This window comes from Solanum pennellii, chromosome 1, assembly GCF_001406875.1.
Source record: "Solanum pennellii chromosome 1, SPENNV200".
In the NCBI taxonomy this organism is placed as follows: domain Eukaryota; kingdom Viridiplantae; phylum Streptophyta; class Magnoliopsida; order Solanales; family Solanaceae; genus Solanum; species Solanum pennellii.
This window is the reverse complement of record NC_028637.1, coordinates 95,244,140-95,260,140: the sequence shown is the minus strand read 5'-3', so window position 1 is coordinate 95,260,140 and position 16,001 is coordinate 95,244,140. Positions and strand designations below refer to the sequence as shown.

The 16,001-nt window shown below is 36.2% G+C and overlaps 2 protein-coding genes and 1 pseudogene across 5 annotated transcripts; 2 read left to right on the top strand and 1 right to left on the bottom strand.

The window, feature by feature from the left end:
• The window catches only part of LOC114075570, a 4,761-nt pseudogene extending 4,104 nt beyond the window's left edge, over positions 1–657 (bottom strand).
• A 633-nt stretch (positions 658–1,290) lies between these two features.
• LOC107008532 lies at positions 1,291–3,859 on the top strand. Its single transcript, XM_015207616.2, has one exon. The coding sequence runs from the start codon at positions 1,590–1,592 to the stop codon at positions 3,573–3,575; it is 1,986 nt and encodes a 661-aa protein (XP_015063102.1). The 5' UTR covers positions 1,291–1,589; the 3' UTR covers positions 3,576–3,859.
• Positions 3,860–9,824: 5,965 nt separating this feature from the next.
• Positions 9,825–15,254, top strand: LOC107009936 (65-kDa microtubule-associated protein 3). 4 transcript variants are annotated; one of them, XM_015209239.2, is made up of 14 exons: positions 9,825–10,033; positions 10,297–10,364; positions 11,008–11,096; positions 11,202–11,408; positions 11,512–11,754; positions 12,043–12,252; positions 12,330–12,485; positions 12,626–12,785; positions 12,987–13,138; positions 13,219–13,306; positions 13,611–13,684; positions 13,824–13,898; positions 13,982–14,207; positions 14,368–14,972. In XM_015209239.2, exons 3-14 carry the CDS (start codon positions 11,025–11,027, stop codon positions 14,970–14,972), a joined length of 2,268 nt encoding a protein of 755 aa, XP_015064725.1. In that variant the 5' UTR covers positions 9,825–10,033; positions 10,297–10,364; positions 11,008–11,024. The 4 variants fall into 4 exon arrangements, with proteins under 4 accessions (XP_015064725.1, XP_015064733.1, XP_015064740.1 ...); XM_015209247.2 differs by lacking the exon at positions 10,297–10,364 and having other exon boundaries at positions 13,988–14,207; positions 14,368–15,254; XM_015209254.2 differs by lacking the exon at positions 10,297–10,364 and having other exon boundaries at positions 11,036–11,096.
• The last annotated feature ends 747 nt before the right edge of the window (positions 15,255–16,001 follow it).

Here is a 16,001-nt window from a genome sequence, read left to right as displayed (position 1 = left end):
CGCTGCTGCTTCTTCTGGCGGACGGCCGGCGCTGCTGCTTCTTCTGGCGGACGGCCGGCGCTGCTGCTGCTTCTGGCTGGAGGAGAAGAGGAAGAGGAGAAGAGGAAAAGGAAGAAGAGGAGAGGAAGAGGAAAGGAGAAAAAGAAAATCAGTAGAAACTAGAAAGATGAAAGAGAGAGGAATAGGGCCATAGGGTTTCTTTTAAAAAAAAATTATTTAATATTAATAATTATTAATTAATATAATATAAATTATAGTATAATATTTCGGTTTAAATCGAAATACCGAAAACCAAAATAATAACCGAAAACCGAACCGAAATACCAAAAAATACAAAAAAGTAAACCAAATACCGAACCGAAAACCAAAATACCGAAATTGAAATTCTGAAAAATTTTGGTTCGGTTCGGTGTTTCGATTTTCCAGTGTTTATGCCCACCCTGGAGAAAAAGTATATAACATTTATACGAATAACATTAATGTTATGACATGCATTGTGCTTCCGACTACCATCAAGCCTAATTTAACCGAAAAGTGAGATAATACTTAACTACCTATTACCATACCAACCTATGCTATCTTCATATCTTTCTATCTAAGGCCATATCCTCAGAAAAAAGATGTGCCATTCCATGTCCAATCATCACCTCTCCCCATTACTTCTTTGATCTAACTATTCCTTTCTTTGGATTCAACTTCTTACACTTTCTCATTAGGACATTCGTGCATCTGTTCTTTACATGTTCAAATCATCTTATTCACCACATAAAGCATTCCTACATTAATGTTAATATGTCATTCTTAAATCTTATTTTTCCTAACAGGCTCACACATTTTTCTGGACACTCATTTTAATTATAAAACTACTATATAAGTTATGTTGATTGTGCTCAATCATCTTACAACTTAATAAGAATTAAAATTCTTTCTTTAATATCACAACTAAGTTAATCAGGCGAAATTATAAATATACAGATTTAAGCTTTTGCCGCTGACATTTTATCAGATCATACGATATGATAATTGTACGTTTCTTTCTCCTACTCTTATATCATCTCAAGAACACTTCTTAGTTCTCTCTGCATAACACTCTTGACGATTTAAAAAAGCCGACTATCTATATAATGTCGAATCATAAAGAAATCTTTCTCAAAATAATCTCAATTTGAAATTAAAAACCTAGATCAATCAAACATTTGTTTCAAACTAAAGGGAATAACACAAATATCACAAAAACAAGAAGATGAGAGAAATTGAAGGCAATATACACAATATAAAAGGGGGTTAAAGAGGCGCAAACCTTAGAAACATTCAAAACTCACAAACAACAAAAGGTAGTAGTAGTAGTAGTGCATGTTTGACATGAGTCAAAGACTTGAAGTTCCACATAGTCCGTCACTTTCCTCTATGTTCTTTTCTATTTCCCACTACCACTGAATCGGTATTTCAACAGAAGAAAGCAGTGAGCGGAGAAATCAAGAATGTGAGGGAACTTACTTGTGTCAGCAAATCGTCTCCCTGCCCCTTCGATTACTCTGAGAGACCAAAAAAAAGAACGCTTTCTTCAGATACCCATTTTGCAGAAAGCTATGAATCCTAGCAAAGTTGAAGAAGAAGATATGTTCCATCATCACTTGGACCCGCATCATCAAATCTTGGATCAATCTCAGCCGTCAATTTTACAGGAGGAGGAAGAAGAACCCTTTTTTTCTGATATTGGATTCTTCCGGGACGACGACGACGATGATACCAGCCATACTTCCTCCGATCCCGATCAACATCAGCACCATCACCATCACCATCACCATCACCAGCAGCTAATTCAGTCGCTACCCCAATTGGAGCAGCAGAACGACATCGTTTCTGCGAACCCTAACCCTAACCCTGATTTGGGTTTGGGGAAGGGCGACAAAAATAAGGCGGAGAAACGTCATCGGCATACCGTGGCTGTGGCGAATATAAGCCCAGAAGCTCACATTTCATCTCAATTCTACACTTTCAATAAGGAATCACATGCCCTGATGATACGCTGTCTTCTCGCGGGCCGTGTGGCGACGCCGGAGGAAATTCGATCTGTGACGCCGTCGTCGGTGCTTCAAAGCTGGCGTTTGGTGTGGAAGGACCGGAATGAGGACACGGCATACCTCACGGCGTGGAAGCGGATCCAGGACAAGCTTATCGCGAATATCGACCCTTTGAATGGTAATGAATTACTGTGTTTCAAGAATAATTCCAGTCAATTCGTTTCCCATGTTGATCAATGGCATGATATAGTCACAAGTTTTCACTGTGATGCGGATTTAAAACACTTGGGACTGAAAGAAACTGTAGAAAGAATTAAACAGGTGTGGACTGTAGGTGCTAAATTTTATGGAATACCTGAGAGTTATATTAGGGTTTGTGTTGAGGTTTGCCCCGTGTGCTCAGAGTCTGCGCCACGTACTAAGAGACGTAGGTTTGAGTATACTGAATCATTTGAAGTACCCGCAAAGGAAGTGCCTGTTAGATTACAACAATTGGCCACAAAGTATAAGGTGGCCTTGTGTATTAGGCAGAAATATGTAAGGTACAAACCATTTATAGCTGAGGTTAAAGATTACGCGTGTCATCGAGCTGGAGAGCCTGCATCCTCGAAGAAATCGAGGATTTTAAAAAGAGAGCCTTACACGTCAAAACGGTGTGGGTGTGGGTTTCGTATCAGGGCGATAGTTCCAATATCAAATTATAATGAGAAGGATAAGTCATTTGTCTATCTGGAGGAAGGGACAGCAGTCTTTAAGTTGTATGCAGTGCACTCGGGGCATGAACCTGGTGCTTCAGATGGGAATGCAAGAATAATGCATCGAGTAGTTGGGCATAAAGGAGGGGTTTTGATGGATCAGGAAACAGTGTATGGGATGGGCGACGAAGTAGAAAATGAAGATTTTGGGTTCCTTGGGAAGGATAGTGGAGATCTGCAACATTCGATTTTGCAGCAAATGCAGGAAGCAAGGAATGAGATTGCACTGCTTGAGGGCCAGATTGGGAAAGTTCCTCATGAGTTATTGTGCTCGGTGTCTCGTGAATTGTTTGATTTTGCGAATAAACTTAGGAATGTGAGAGAATATGGATCAAAGTCAGTTGGGTTGCTCTCAGATAAGCCGACCTCGGACGATCTATTGGTCGGGGAAAATGATTTGGCAGATTGGGGTGTTCACGATCATCGCATTTATGAGGATGGGAAGGATGCAGAGCTTATTGAGGAAGATGAAGACAGCTTTGGGAGAACACTTGGGGAGGTTGCATCTTGGGATCAGATAAGGTCAGATTGTAGGAATGAGAAGGATCTGCTGGGTGAGTCTTGTAAATCAGAGAAACCATTGGAGTGCAGCGAATTCGATCAGAAGGGCATTCTTGACTGTGGGAATTCTAAATTGACCAAGCCCTTAAGGCATGATGAGAGTATAGATACAGATGTAGGCTTCGTTGTTGAGAACTTCTACCCTGAGAACCCTAAATGGTTTGATTCGTCCTGTGAACTGGACTCCGGCGCAGATTGTGTTGACAGCGGATTCAAACCTGGGGGGCTTGTTTAGAGATCTTACAGCTGGTGACCCACTCTAACTTAATTATAGTCCTCCTTGTTCCATTTTTCATACTATAATGTTAGATGTGGGTTGTATATTTGTGTAGACAAAAGGTTGAAACATCTGGCAGCCTCTTTGTCGTCTTTGCTGTTGTAATTCTGTAAAGTACAGCCCATGAGCTTCTTTGCACATACATTAGATAGTTATTTGACCTGTCATAAATTTTCAAAACTTAAACTTGGTTGCACTTGCCATATCTGAGTTAGCGATTACCTTTTACTATCTTGCATTTATTGTATATGCTGCTGCTCTATTGATTTTACTTCTCAGATGCTAACCAAAGAATTGAGGACAGTGATAATCTGAATTTTCAAATAACGACCAAGATTGACTAAACCTGTTTCTGTTAGCTATATTAATTTAGGAATTAGGATAAGATGAACTCTTTAGCAAAATTTCAGCTTTGTCTATAGAAGTATGTAATATCAAGCATTTGTGATGCCCATGTGTGTGATATATATATTATGCTATTAGCAATTGGTGGGTAGTATCCAAAGGAATAGCCTAGAAGACCATAAGTTGAAATTTATCCAAAAGATTGCTTATAATCTGGTGAAACACAAGGGATCTTGTGGATTAATAGAGTGACCAAGTGTATGTGGAGAATATGGGTGAAGATTTGTATTGATTATGTTGATTAACATGAACATCATGACTCATGAGCCCGTCCCATTGTAAAACAGTTTTTGTTGATACCTCCTCCTTTTCTTCTTCCACGAATGTGGAAAAAATTTCAAGTTATTTTTTTGATGGTGGCAAAACCTTCTAGTTGGAGATGACAATTTGAAACTCTATGAAAACCCAACTTTTTTGGACAATTGAGGAGTTAGTGTTGATGTACCATTGGCTTATATTTTTGGCTTCTGATTCAGGTTGAACATAGATACATGACATGATTCTATTCAATAGTAGTTTGAAATCATCATGTAAATAGACTTCCTTAATACATACTCTTGAGGATATACCAAAATAATTTGACTTGCTAATCAACTCATCTTGATGTGGAAAAAGAATAAAGAAGACAAGGATAAAAATCTAGCTTAATTCACGATTTGTTTCGGTCAAGTTCTATTTTGGCCTGTTTGCTCTAAAATCTAAGTCCTATTGCAGAAACAAGGGAAATTTTGGAGAAGATGAGACTGTATGATGTTCATTCAACACATATAATTGTGTATGATCCTGTTATGTTATGACGCAATAATAACAATAATTAATAAGCATATGCAAACCTCGTTGATATTTGGATAATCATTAAAAACTAATCCAATTTAAGTAAGAACTTTATTTTCTTGAAAGATGAGTCTCAATCTAAATACAGAGTACTTATAATTGTGTTACTTATTTGAATTCCTGATACCTTGATCTGATGAAGAGACATGTTTTTGACTATTTATTAAATCACCAGGACTTCTCTAGGAAAGTTTTGGCAAAATTAAATGCAGTCAATCTCTAAATTTTACACACATTCTTGGAATTGCTTTTGAAGCGATTTATAATTCCAAATCTATTATGCATCCCTGGTGTGAGAACAATCTGTGGATATATGATTTGTCAAACAAGTGTAATAAGTTGTGATGGTGTTGTTAAAATTGTTGCCCTTGTACCTAGAGAGATTTTTATGGTTTGCTTATAATTAATTCTTTCCAGTCAACTCTTGAATTAGTTCCCTGATTTGCTATTTTTTGAAAATGGAAATGGCAATTCTTACTAAATTTGTTTATGCTTAAGATAAACATAATCAATGTGTTCATTCTATTGACCATAAGTTGCTAAGTTTAGCCTCAATTTCTGAAAGCCGTTATGAGGATTGAGGCGAGGACCTCTTAAGCTGCTAGCAAACATTGAAAAAGTGTGAAGGTTTATTGTTTAAGGACTAGTTTGTGGCATATATCTTAAATTGGACATATACAATTGATGAATAGAAAGCTTATGGGAACTTTTCATTGTCTGTAATTTTCTGTTCAACCATAAAAGCTATCGTCACATATTTCTGTAATTGTTTCTTCATTTTTCTTAATTACGTGTATACCATCCCAGAATGAAAATGATGGGCAACAAATTGAAGTTTATTTAATATTTCCTTGAATGTGTGTTGGCACCTCTCCTTTACAGAAAGAGCTTATGCAAATTTTTCTGTCATCACTTTTCTTTTTCCTTTTCTATTTGAATTGTTGCTATAACTACACTTTGGTCGTAGAAGTATCATATATTTGCATGTCTAAAGAAGGCTGATGTCTGCTCCTGCTTTTACTAAGGATAAAATTCACGTCTTGATCGTTATTCCTTGTTACGTCATCCCTTATTACCCCTGAGGTCTTTACCCACTTATCCACAATTTTGTAACTCCTGCTCCACATACCTGAATTCTCTTAAGTAAATACATTCGTCCTCTTGTCAAAAACATGTGTGGAAGGCTTATTATCATTTCATGGAGCTTCTTTGGATCTCAAGGTCCTTCATTAACAAGAATTTCTATCTTCTTTTTAACTGTACTTCTGCCACTCTTAAAAGTAATTGGTGATGTAGTTGACAAGTTAAACATTTAACTCATAAAATTGGAATCAAAATAAATGCTTCTTCCTGTTTCTGCTCTTCTTTTTTCAAGTTATGGCTCATCCTGTTAATTAGATTTTTCATGTATCTAATAGGGTAGGTTTTGGTATCCTAAGCGTAGAATAGATCACCCATTATGGATCTTGGAAATTGGACAGACTAGTTTTTCTGGCTCTGGGTTGTTAGAAATGTATGAGATGTTCAAGAGTGTTTTATGGCTAGTTCCCGTATGAGAGACATCACAAACGGACTGCAGGAACATCGATAGCACAATGTTGGCAGGCTGCTATTTTGAAGAATACAAGCTTTTGACATATGGATTGAGTGTTGTAAAGGTTTTGGTGAGTAAAACTTAAGATTCAGTAAGTTAATTATTTGCAGATTATTGCTCTTTATGTCCTTACTTAACATACTGCGTCTTGATCATCTTTTATGTTTGCATTATTTGCTTCATTTGGTTATTTCTTTTTGGAGAAAATTTACACATTGGGAAATGCTCTTTGTTACTCAACTGGTGTTGCCTATGTTATATTGCTTAGAGATGTTCATTAGTGAAGCGCAGATGACAGTTTTCTAACCTTAAAAATGAAAACAATGCTTTCTTATCTTCTGCTTCGCCTGCATAATACCTTATTCTTTCTCGTCTTCTTTTACTTAAGAAAGAAGGCATATTCCGCAGAAAATACTTCCAGTTTATTGTTTAATGAACTGCTTGGCATTCCTCAGTACATTTTGTGATAGAAGTGTTCTGCTGTGATGCTTCCAATCTTTTTGTTGAATTTCTGCATTTATTTTCTCATTACGTCCTTCTTGGGTAGCTAAGATCTTTATTTTTGAAAGGAAGTTTAAAGGTCTAGTGGAGAAGAATTTGTAGCCCCATAGCTTTCTCTTTTATTTTTTCATTTTACATAAATAAAATGGAAGGATAAAATTTTACTGTTGGGAGTTACATGTTCATAAGCATAGGATTGACTCTCTGAATGTCTTCTGGATGGACAAGATCCCCCTCTGGCCAATCCCTGCTGATTATGGGACTTGGTCCAGTTTGCACCTATAAAGCTTGGCATTCTTATTGAACCTTTAAACCCCAAAGTACCTCGACTATTCTGTGAGTTTCAAATTTCAGTTATGTCAGCACATTTTATGTATGAAAATTAAACAACAATTACAATTGCTGTTCGATGCTTTTTCTCTCTTTCATATGTTTCACATGGGATGTGAATTCTAAAATCCAAGCTTTCTGAGCAACTGGTTATGTTGTGCCAAAATCCAAGCTTTTTGCCACTTTGGGGTTCCCTCAAGATTAGTGGCAACTTAGGTTGTCCAATCAGTTGATCCATGTGAAGAAGTGTAGTGGAACTCCAATTAATCTGCAAAGCCATGTGAACTTCATCCCACTTCAGCTCAGTCAGTGGTCACCTGGTCTCAAGCGTCCGTGAGGAGAGGAGCAACACTTGATGCCTCTTTTCTCAACTTGGTACCTTGAGGGGATCAGAACAAGCTAGTCCTCTTCCTCTGCACATTTCCCATTTATGTATGTGTACAGGTTGCCTCGTATGGTAGTTTGGAAGGCTTTGTTTCGAGAAAAAGCACAAGTAGAGACGACCTCTGTGAGCCATTTTGTGAGGTCTGTCTCAGACAGATTTGCTTGATGCTAAAACATAGTCATTTTGAGGTTATTAGCTCCTATATAACACAAAGTTGGTAGTTTAGTTTATATTTAAACATGAGTTCTCAAGAGGGTAAGTTATAAGTTTCCAGCCAATAATGTTTCTTGATATTCTTTGTAATTGCTATTTTTTCTTTTTGGATTGTTATCACCAAAGCTTCTGAAGTGTGGATCACAATTGGTTGTAGTTATTTTGCTATGGTCCATTTAGGGGTGATAATTTCAGCTCATATTAATAAAATGAGTCCATTTTGATCATATGTAATGATTTGGATCGCTCATATTATATTGGTCAAATATGGGCTTCAAACTATTTTAAAAGTCTCTTCAAATATGGTCAAAACAGATTCAATATGGATATCCATTTGATCCATATTAGATCATTTATTTTCATTTTTACTCAAAAACAATTTAGAGGCAAGTTGGTAGAAGTTCACAGAATTGAGTGTAACAGTATAACATAGTTACACGAACAACTCATTTCGTTGAACAGAGTTCAACTCATTCGATTATTGGCAAAAGTACCTCAACTTATCCGAGGAAAATGACTCCGTTGCATCAGGCTTTCCCGCTTTAAATGTCAGCTCCAGGTTTGGGGCGGCCCATCTGATTAGTTCAGCTATCACTGTTGGAAAACCCACCGGTTGTTCGGCTATCTCACACTCCTAAAGCAAATTTGAATTTCTTTCTTAGTGGGGGTGGGGAGCGGAGAATGCCTGGGAGGAGAGGGTAAACTCTTCTTTTTTTCTTTTCGCAAAAACAGATTATTATTTTTTTTTGAAAAAAAAAGGGTATGTTGGTGGAAGGTGGAGTGGGGGGCAGGGGGTTGCCAAGGGGCGGGGTAAATTTTTTTTTAAAAAAAAATAGATTTTTTTTATTTTTGAAAAAATACTTTTTTTTAGGGGTAGGTTGGTGAAGGGGGGGGGAGGGGCGCCCCGGGGTATGTGAAGAGAGGTACATTTATGTTTTGAAAAACAAATTTGGTTAAATGGGTTAGAACCATTTTGACTAAATCATATTTGACCATATTATATTTGGATGGATTATGATCCACCCTATTTTTTCTCAAATCATATTCAAACCATGCAAAACCAATCTAATCCGACCGTTTGCCACCCCTAAGTCCATTGCACTAACTGACATATTTTTAGTATCCGATATTGTTATAGGGTTAAGGTTTACATATATTTTATTGTATTATATCCTACTTTATGAAATTACACTGGGTATGTTGTTATTACGATTGACATCCTTGCGTTTTTTGGCCTGATTATTTCCGTGCCACAGAATAGAATGGAGAGATTTCTAATAGGGTCTTCTTGTATGTCCACTTTCTTCAAGTGTGCTGTATTTTTATTTTTTTTGTCATAGTATATACCTTATGGCTGAAACACAACTTCACAATCTTAATCGAATAATTAATCAAATTAGCAGCCCATTACTGCAACAACTCAAAAATAGCCGTACTTTTTTGTCAATTACATATGGTAGTCGATCCATATGGATGTGAATATTACGATCATATGAAATCGATTAGGATATAAAAGAATACTTGATAATCTTTGTTATTTAACAATGTTTTTATGCAAAATCCTTTAAAGTATTATAAGTGTCATACGTTACTCAAATTATAATTTTCAAAAGTTCGTAAACTCCTTTCGTATCCAAATTTTTTAGCATGTAATAAAGAATATATAAGATTTTTAAACAGGAATTGAATAGGTAAAAGGTTAAAAATAATCCGAAGCTTTTATAAATGGTGAAAAACTTTTCTCAACTATCAGTTTTCGAAAATTTCATGCTGAAAATATCAAATATTTTTTTTTACCTTTAATCATATCTTTTGAAGATTGACATAGTATTAAATTTACTTACTAATTATAAAATACAAAAAAAAAGGAAAAAAAAAGAGTAAAATGAAGATGTACTTTGAAATTCAAAAACAGTGGATTATGAAACGGCCTATAAAGAGATAAAAGCGCTCTCTTTGTGCATACGTTTGCTTTACAAAAGAAAAGCTAACGTTTTTCTTTCCCTCCTTCTCTCACTCAAATTCAACAACACAATCCTCCATTTCCCTTTTAACAAAATTTCATATTATCACAACAATAACTTCACTTGGGTTGAGCAAATTTGCCGGAAAAGGATCACAGTTTTCTCTTAATTACGGCTGATCAAAATTCTAGTAAGGGTTTTAATTACTCGAGTTTCTTTGTATTTTAGATGATAATTGGTGCTCTGTTTTCAGAATTCAGTATCTGTGTATAGGTGAAACAAATAATCGCAATATTCACATTCATGGAGACTTCTATACTATTTTGTTGCTACATTTAACTGGGTGGGGTTTAGTGCTTCTTGAATTTTAACTCAATTTTACAAATTAAAGGCGGTTTTCAAGTTGAAAGCTGTTATTTCTAATCTAAATGTATTATATTTCCTTTAACTTAGGACTTGGCTTTTCATGAATCTTTTGAGTTGGCGTGGTCTATCAGAAACAACCTCTCTATCTTCTTGAGGTAGGGTTAAGGTTCCACTTGTGAAATTACACCGGATATCTTGTTGTTGTTGATTGGCATTTTTTGAATAGTTAGTAAGTAATGGTTCATGGAGCAAAAGAGTTTTAGATATTCAAGATTTTTAGTTTCTGGTAAGGGGGACAGATCAAGAGGTTTGTCTGTTAGCGCGCATCCAAAGAAGTAGGGTTCTAGTTTCTATGGCAATTAGTTCGTCTTTCTTGGAATTTTACATATGATAATCTTCACATTTTGGACTAGAAACTAAACATGGCTTAAAAGGCCTTTTTTTTTTCTTGCAGTATCCTTTTAAATTGCATGAAATTTATTATTGAGGTATAGTTGATTGATTGGACAGATAAGTTCTGGTGCGATATATGTTTTTATTGCCTAACAAAATAAATATCAAAAATCATTTGCGAGATTCTGTCCAAGAGGTGCTAAATGATCATCATAACTTTTGAAACAATGAAATTGTTAATGCTTCGTTTTCATTTTAAGGTTGGAGAGTGATAAATCAGCAAATACTTCAACGTTTTATTCTAAATTTAGCTGGGATTTTCCTATGTAGCTTATCTAAATTCAATCTCCGTGCTTCAGGATTGCCTTTAGCTTTTCCATTTACCATCTCTTTCTCTTTCTCAAGGTGTTAATGCTTCAACAATGAATAACAGCCAAAGTGAGAAGCCTTTTCATATGGAAACAACTTGTGGCTCTCTTCTCTCTGAGATGCAGGTTTGCTGGAACTAGGCTCTTTTATTGTTATTAAGAAATACAAGACTTACATTGTGTTCTGAGAGTGTACTCTTTTTTTGTGTGTTACCTTGTATTTTGGATCAGAGAATATGGGATGAGATGGGAGAGCCTGATATCGAAAGGGATAAGATGCTTTTCGAGCTACAGCAAGAGTGTCTGGAGGCATATAGAAGAAAAGTGAATCAGGCAAGTCGTTGCCGGGCTCAACTGCGGCAAACTGTTGCCGACTCTGAAGCAGAAATTGCAAAGATATGTGCAGCACTAGGAGAACAATCATCATATGCTAGGCAGGTGAGACAAACAAAAATCTCTCCTTTGGAGCATTCAGTGAAACTTTATGATCTTTTGCTTGGTATGTAGAAAATTTTCAACATTTAGCCTCCTTACATAGCAGATTTCCAGAAGTTTGAAGGAAGAGCTTGAGGCCATTAAGCCTAAGTTAGAAGAGATGAAGAGGAGAAAAGGAGAGAGGATGAACCAGTTTGCGGCTGTTGTTGATCAGATACAGACTTTCTCGAAAGAGCTCTGTTTACACTTCCAAGAGAATGCTCAAATGAGTGTAATTGATGAGAATGATTTGTCTGTCAGAAGACTAGAAGAAATGCAGAATTATTTGCTTGCTTTGCAAGAAGAGAAGGTTTTTTCTGTTTCTTCTCTTTACTTGCTTCAAACTCTGCATGTTTTAGCTCACGATTGCTGCCTTGAATAAAATTATTACAAAAAGTTCCAACTTTTGCAAAATGAGTTCGGTAAACTGTCACTTCACAGACACATCAGAACAGCTTACAATAGAGGAAAAAACAAACGGGGAGTATCATTCCACTATTAATGTTGCAGAGTTTCATAATAATCGGAAATATTTCCTCTGCAATAAAGAATTACAAGAGTTACTGTTTGTCTAATAGAATCTTGTAAACATTTTCAGAGTGACCGCCTGAAGCTGCTGGTTGACCACTTGACAACTATCAATTCATTATGTGTTGTCCTTGGGGTTGATTACAAACAAACTATTTCTGAGGTTGATCCAACCTTAGACGATTCTCGTGTCTTGAAAAACATAAGCAAAGATATGATCTTTGAGCTTTCTGCTATGATCAACAGATTGGAAGAGCTCAAGAAACAAAGATTGCTTAGGGTTAGTATAAATGTCAATTTAATTGTTCCATACCACATATTTGTCTCTCTACTGATGCTGTTCTTCTTGTTGTTTAGCTTCAAGATCTTGCAACTACCCTGATTGAGCTGTGGAGCTTGATGGATACACCACTAGAGGAGCAACAGAAATTTTATGATTTCACCAGGCACATAGCAGCTTCAGAAAATGAAATAAATGAGCCTAATGTTTTGTCTGCCGACAGTCTTCAACATGTATAAAATACATAAACTAATTCTCTTCAATTATTATTTTAGGCTGTTAATTTCTAGCAGAAATTGAGAGCTCTCTAGGCTTGTTGTGATGCTTTCATAGCAGTAATGAAAATTATTGCAATTCTATAATACTTATGCAGGCAGAGGCAGAAGTGTCAAGATTGCAGGCAATGAAATCAACAAAAATGAAAGAGGTTCTTCTGAGAAAGAGGCTGGAGTTGGAGGAGATCTGTAGGAAAGCACATTTGGTTATTGAAACACAAAATTCAGTTGACTTTTCTGTTGAAGCTATAGAATCTGGTAACTTATTCCTGTCATGAATTAGTCATCAAGATTACACGTAGCTACTTCTAACCAAATGCATTCTAACTGAATCATTTTGTGATAATTTATGGATTATTGTATGCTTAAGCAAATTGATTTCTTAAAGAAATTTATTTAGTTTCCATTATGTGTGAAGTTTTTGTTGTATTTCTCAAGTAGTAAAGCTATAATTTGTAGGCACAATTGATCCTTCATATCTGCTTGAGCAATTCGAGGTCCAGATTTCCAAGGTTAAAGAGGAAACCTTTAGTAGGAGAGAGATTCTTGAAAAGTTGGAGAAGTGGTTGGCTGCATGTGATGAGGAGTGTTGGTTGGAGGAATACAACAGGGTTGGACGTTATGTTCTGTTTTTTGACCTTTTTCCTGTATGTTCTGCGCCATACTTCTGTTTCTAATATGTTTTATTTAGGATGAAAATCGTTACCATGGTGGAAAAGGTACACATCGTAATTTGAAGCGAGCTGAGAAAGCTCGAGTTCTTGTCAACAAAATACCTGGTACGGAACCTATTTTCTGTTCCCCGTGTCTCCCATCATTAAAAATTGATTTTGCTAATACAAATAACCTGCCTAGATTTTGATATTAATCTTCTTTGAGTTAGCTTACTGCATAACAAGTGTACTCTAAGAATGCAGATACCAGAAAGTAAGAGTTAAATCACATGTGTGGTTTCTGAAATTTTGTTATGCTAATCAATTATAGTTTATCATTAACAAATCACTTACATTGTTGCATGTCTGTTTAGTGTGCCAATTAAACTTGATTAGTTTGGTAAGAATCTTAAAATTGACTTTGTGGCAGCTATGGTGGAGACATTGAGATTGAGAGCTAGCGCTTGGCAGAAAGAAAGAGGACATGAATTCTTGTATGATGGTGTAAGCACCTAACTCGACTTTGCTATAGCAATATTAAGCAAGACTAACCATGCATCCACATCTGCAGCTGCCTTAACTCTTCGAAGTTGATGATAACGCTCTTGTATTGTTTACTTACGCCTTCAGTTTTGCTTTCCAGGTAGCCGTTCTTTATATGATTGAGCAATATTGTGTTCTAAAGCAGGAGAGGGAGCTTGAGCGTCAGAGACAGAGGGTATGGATTTTCCATTTTATTATTACACATGAAATGACTTCTCTGTGTATTAGTTGTTTATAAGATTCTTCTTTTTATTCAAGGACCAGAAGAAGCTTCAGGGACAGTTGATGGTGGAGCAAGAAGCACTTTTTGGTTCAATACCTAGTCCTTCAAAGAGTGCAAAGAAGAATTTTAGACCATCAATGGGAGGTTTGACCAATAAAAGACTATCGCTTGGAGGATCAATGCTTCAAACCCCATATGCTGGTAAACCTGCACCATCCTCTCGACTGTCTAGCTCGTTGAAACAGCAAACTCCCCAAAGTGGTAGGCTTGTGATCTTGTCCTCTAGTGTATCTGAATTTACTTTTCCACCAAAATTGTTGTATACTCATTTCTATGTCTATGTTTATTGAGCTTTTGAGGCTTCTAAATTGGACCGCGCTATTGATATTCAAATTGTCTAACTTTTGACTTTTTGTTGTAGGCAGAAGAGATAGCATCTTGGCACCAAGAAAGAACCAAGGAAGCCTCTATCCCCCTTATACACCTAGAACTGAATTAGTACAGACAAGAAAGGCCCCTTTAAATCCACCTAGAAGTGAATCAGCACAGATAAGGAAGGGACCGTTAAATCCACCTAAAAATGCAACAACACAGACAAGGAAGCCTCTTTCTCCCTTGTCGTCATTGTTATCATCAAATGCTAGTACCATCAATATTCAGAATCAGACCCTAAAAAGCGGGGTGGTCCAGGAAGCACTGTATTTGAACAGAACACCAGTTATGACTCCAACCAAGATTACCTCTGCTGAAGGAAGACTCAAGGAAACAGTGTCTTTGAACAAGACTCCAATTACGACTCCAACAAAGATTGCCTCTGCTGTTGAAGGAAGTATTACCCCAAAAACATTGCCCATTCCAATGCCAGCAACTCCTTCATCAGTTTCCACTGCCATGCAGACTGCAATGACCCCATCCAGTCGCCATGTTTCTGCTTGTGCTGATAATATCGAGTACTCATTCGAGGAGAGAAGAGCTGGATACGTTCCATTGCCACATGCCAACGTCATTACCAAATGCTTGATTTAGCGGTACAACTAGTATCAATGGATACTCATCTGGTTTTACAGCCAATGCCTTTTCCTTTTAACGTGGTTCCACTCGAACCCTGCACATAGTGGGAGCTTTGTGCACTGAACTGCGCTTTTTCTTTAGTCGTTCGTACAGATACGAGGTGTGAGGGATGTGCTGTTTTATTTGTTTTGATGATGTGGTGGTGTGAATTGAACCAATGTTCTCAATAAGAGTCCTCCAAGGCCAAAGAATATGGGGATTTGCTTTTCCAACAGTCAAAGTTACTTTTTGAGAGAATTTGCTGGTAAGTTTATGTGAATATTGGATTGCTTCAATTGGTAGCTAAAATTAGTAAAATATGAAACATATTTTAAGTCAAGGTCAAGTATCTTTTGATTCAAGCTTCTTCGGTCCACAACTTTTTTTTTTTTTTGAAAAAAAAGACAACCAAATGACAATTTAATTTGAACTATTCATTTTATCTAAACTGAATAGTTTTTAGTCTCATAAAATGTTATATATTTGAAGCAAAACATAAGTTTACATATAAATTAAAACGGAAAGTATTGAGAGGTGTTAAATGAATACACCTTTTTGATATGGATAAACGATTTGCTAGTCTTTTATGACAATAAAAAATGTTTAAGTTTTATGATGGAGAATTAATTTAACACTTAAGAGATGCAGACCGATAATTTTCTTATGTTCTAATTGTATAAGTGCAAAAGATCATATTTTCTATGAATTTATTTGCCTAACCAATTTATTTATTCCTACCGCCAAAAAAAAAAAGGTGAACAGAAACGAAAATAACAATAATTTAAGCTTTTGACTAAAATTTCAGCAACTTATCAAAGATGGGCCATGACTGCCCCAAAAAGCCTAATAGGTCCCACAAATGTCCTTTTTCCTTTTTGATTTTTTCATCCCTCAGTATCTTAATTTGATTTTGCATTGCTATTGTGATTGCAATAATAAATAAATATAATTGGAACAATTTGATAAAACACTCATCTGTTTGAATTAATGTGGAAATACCATTGA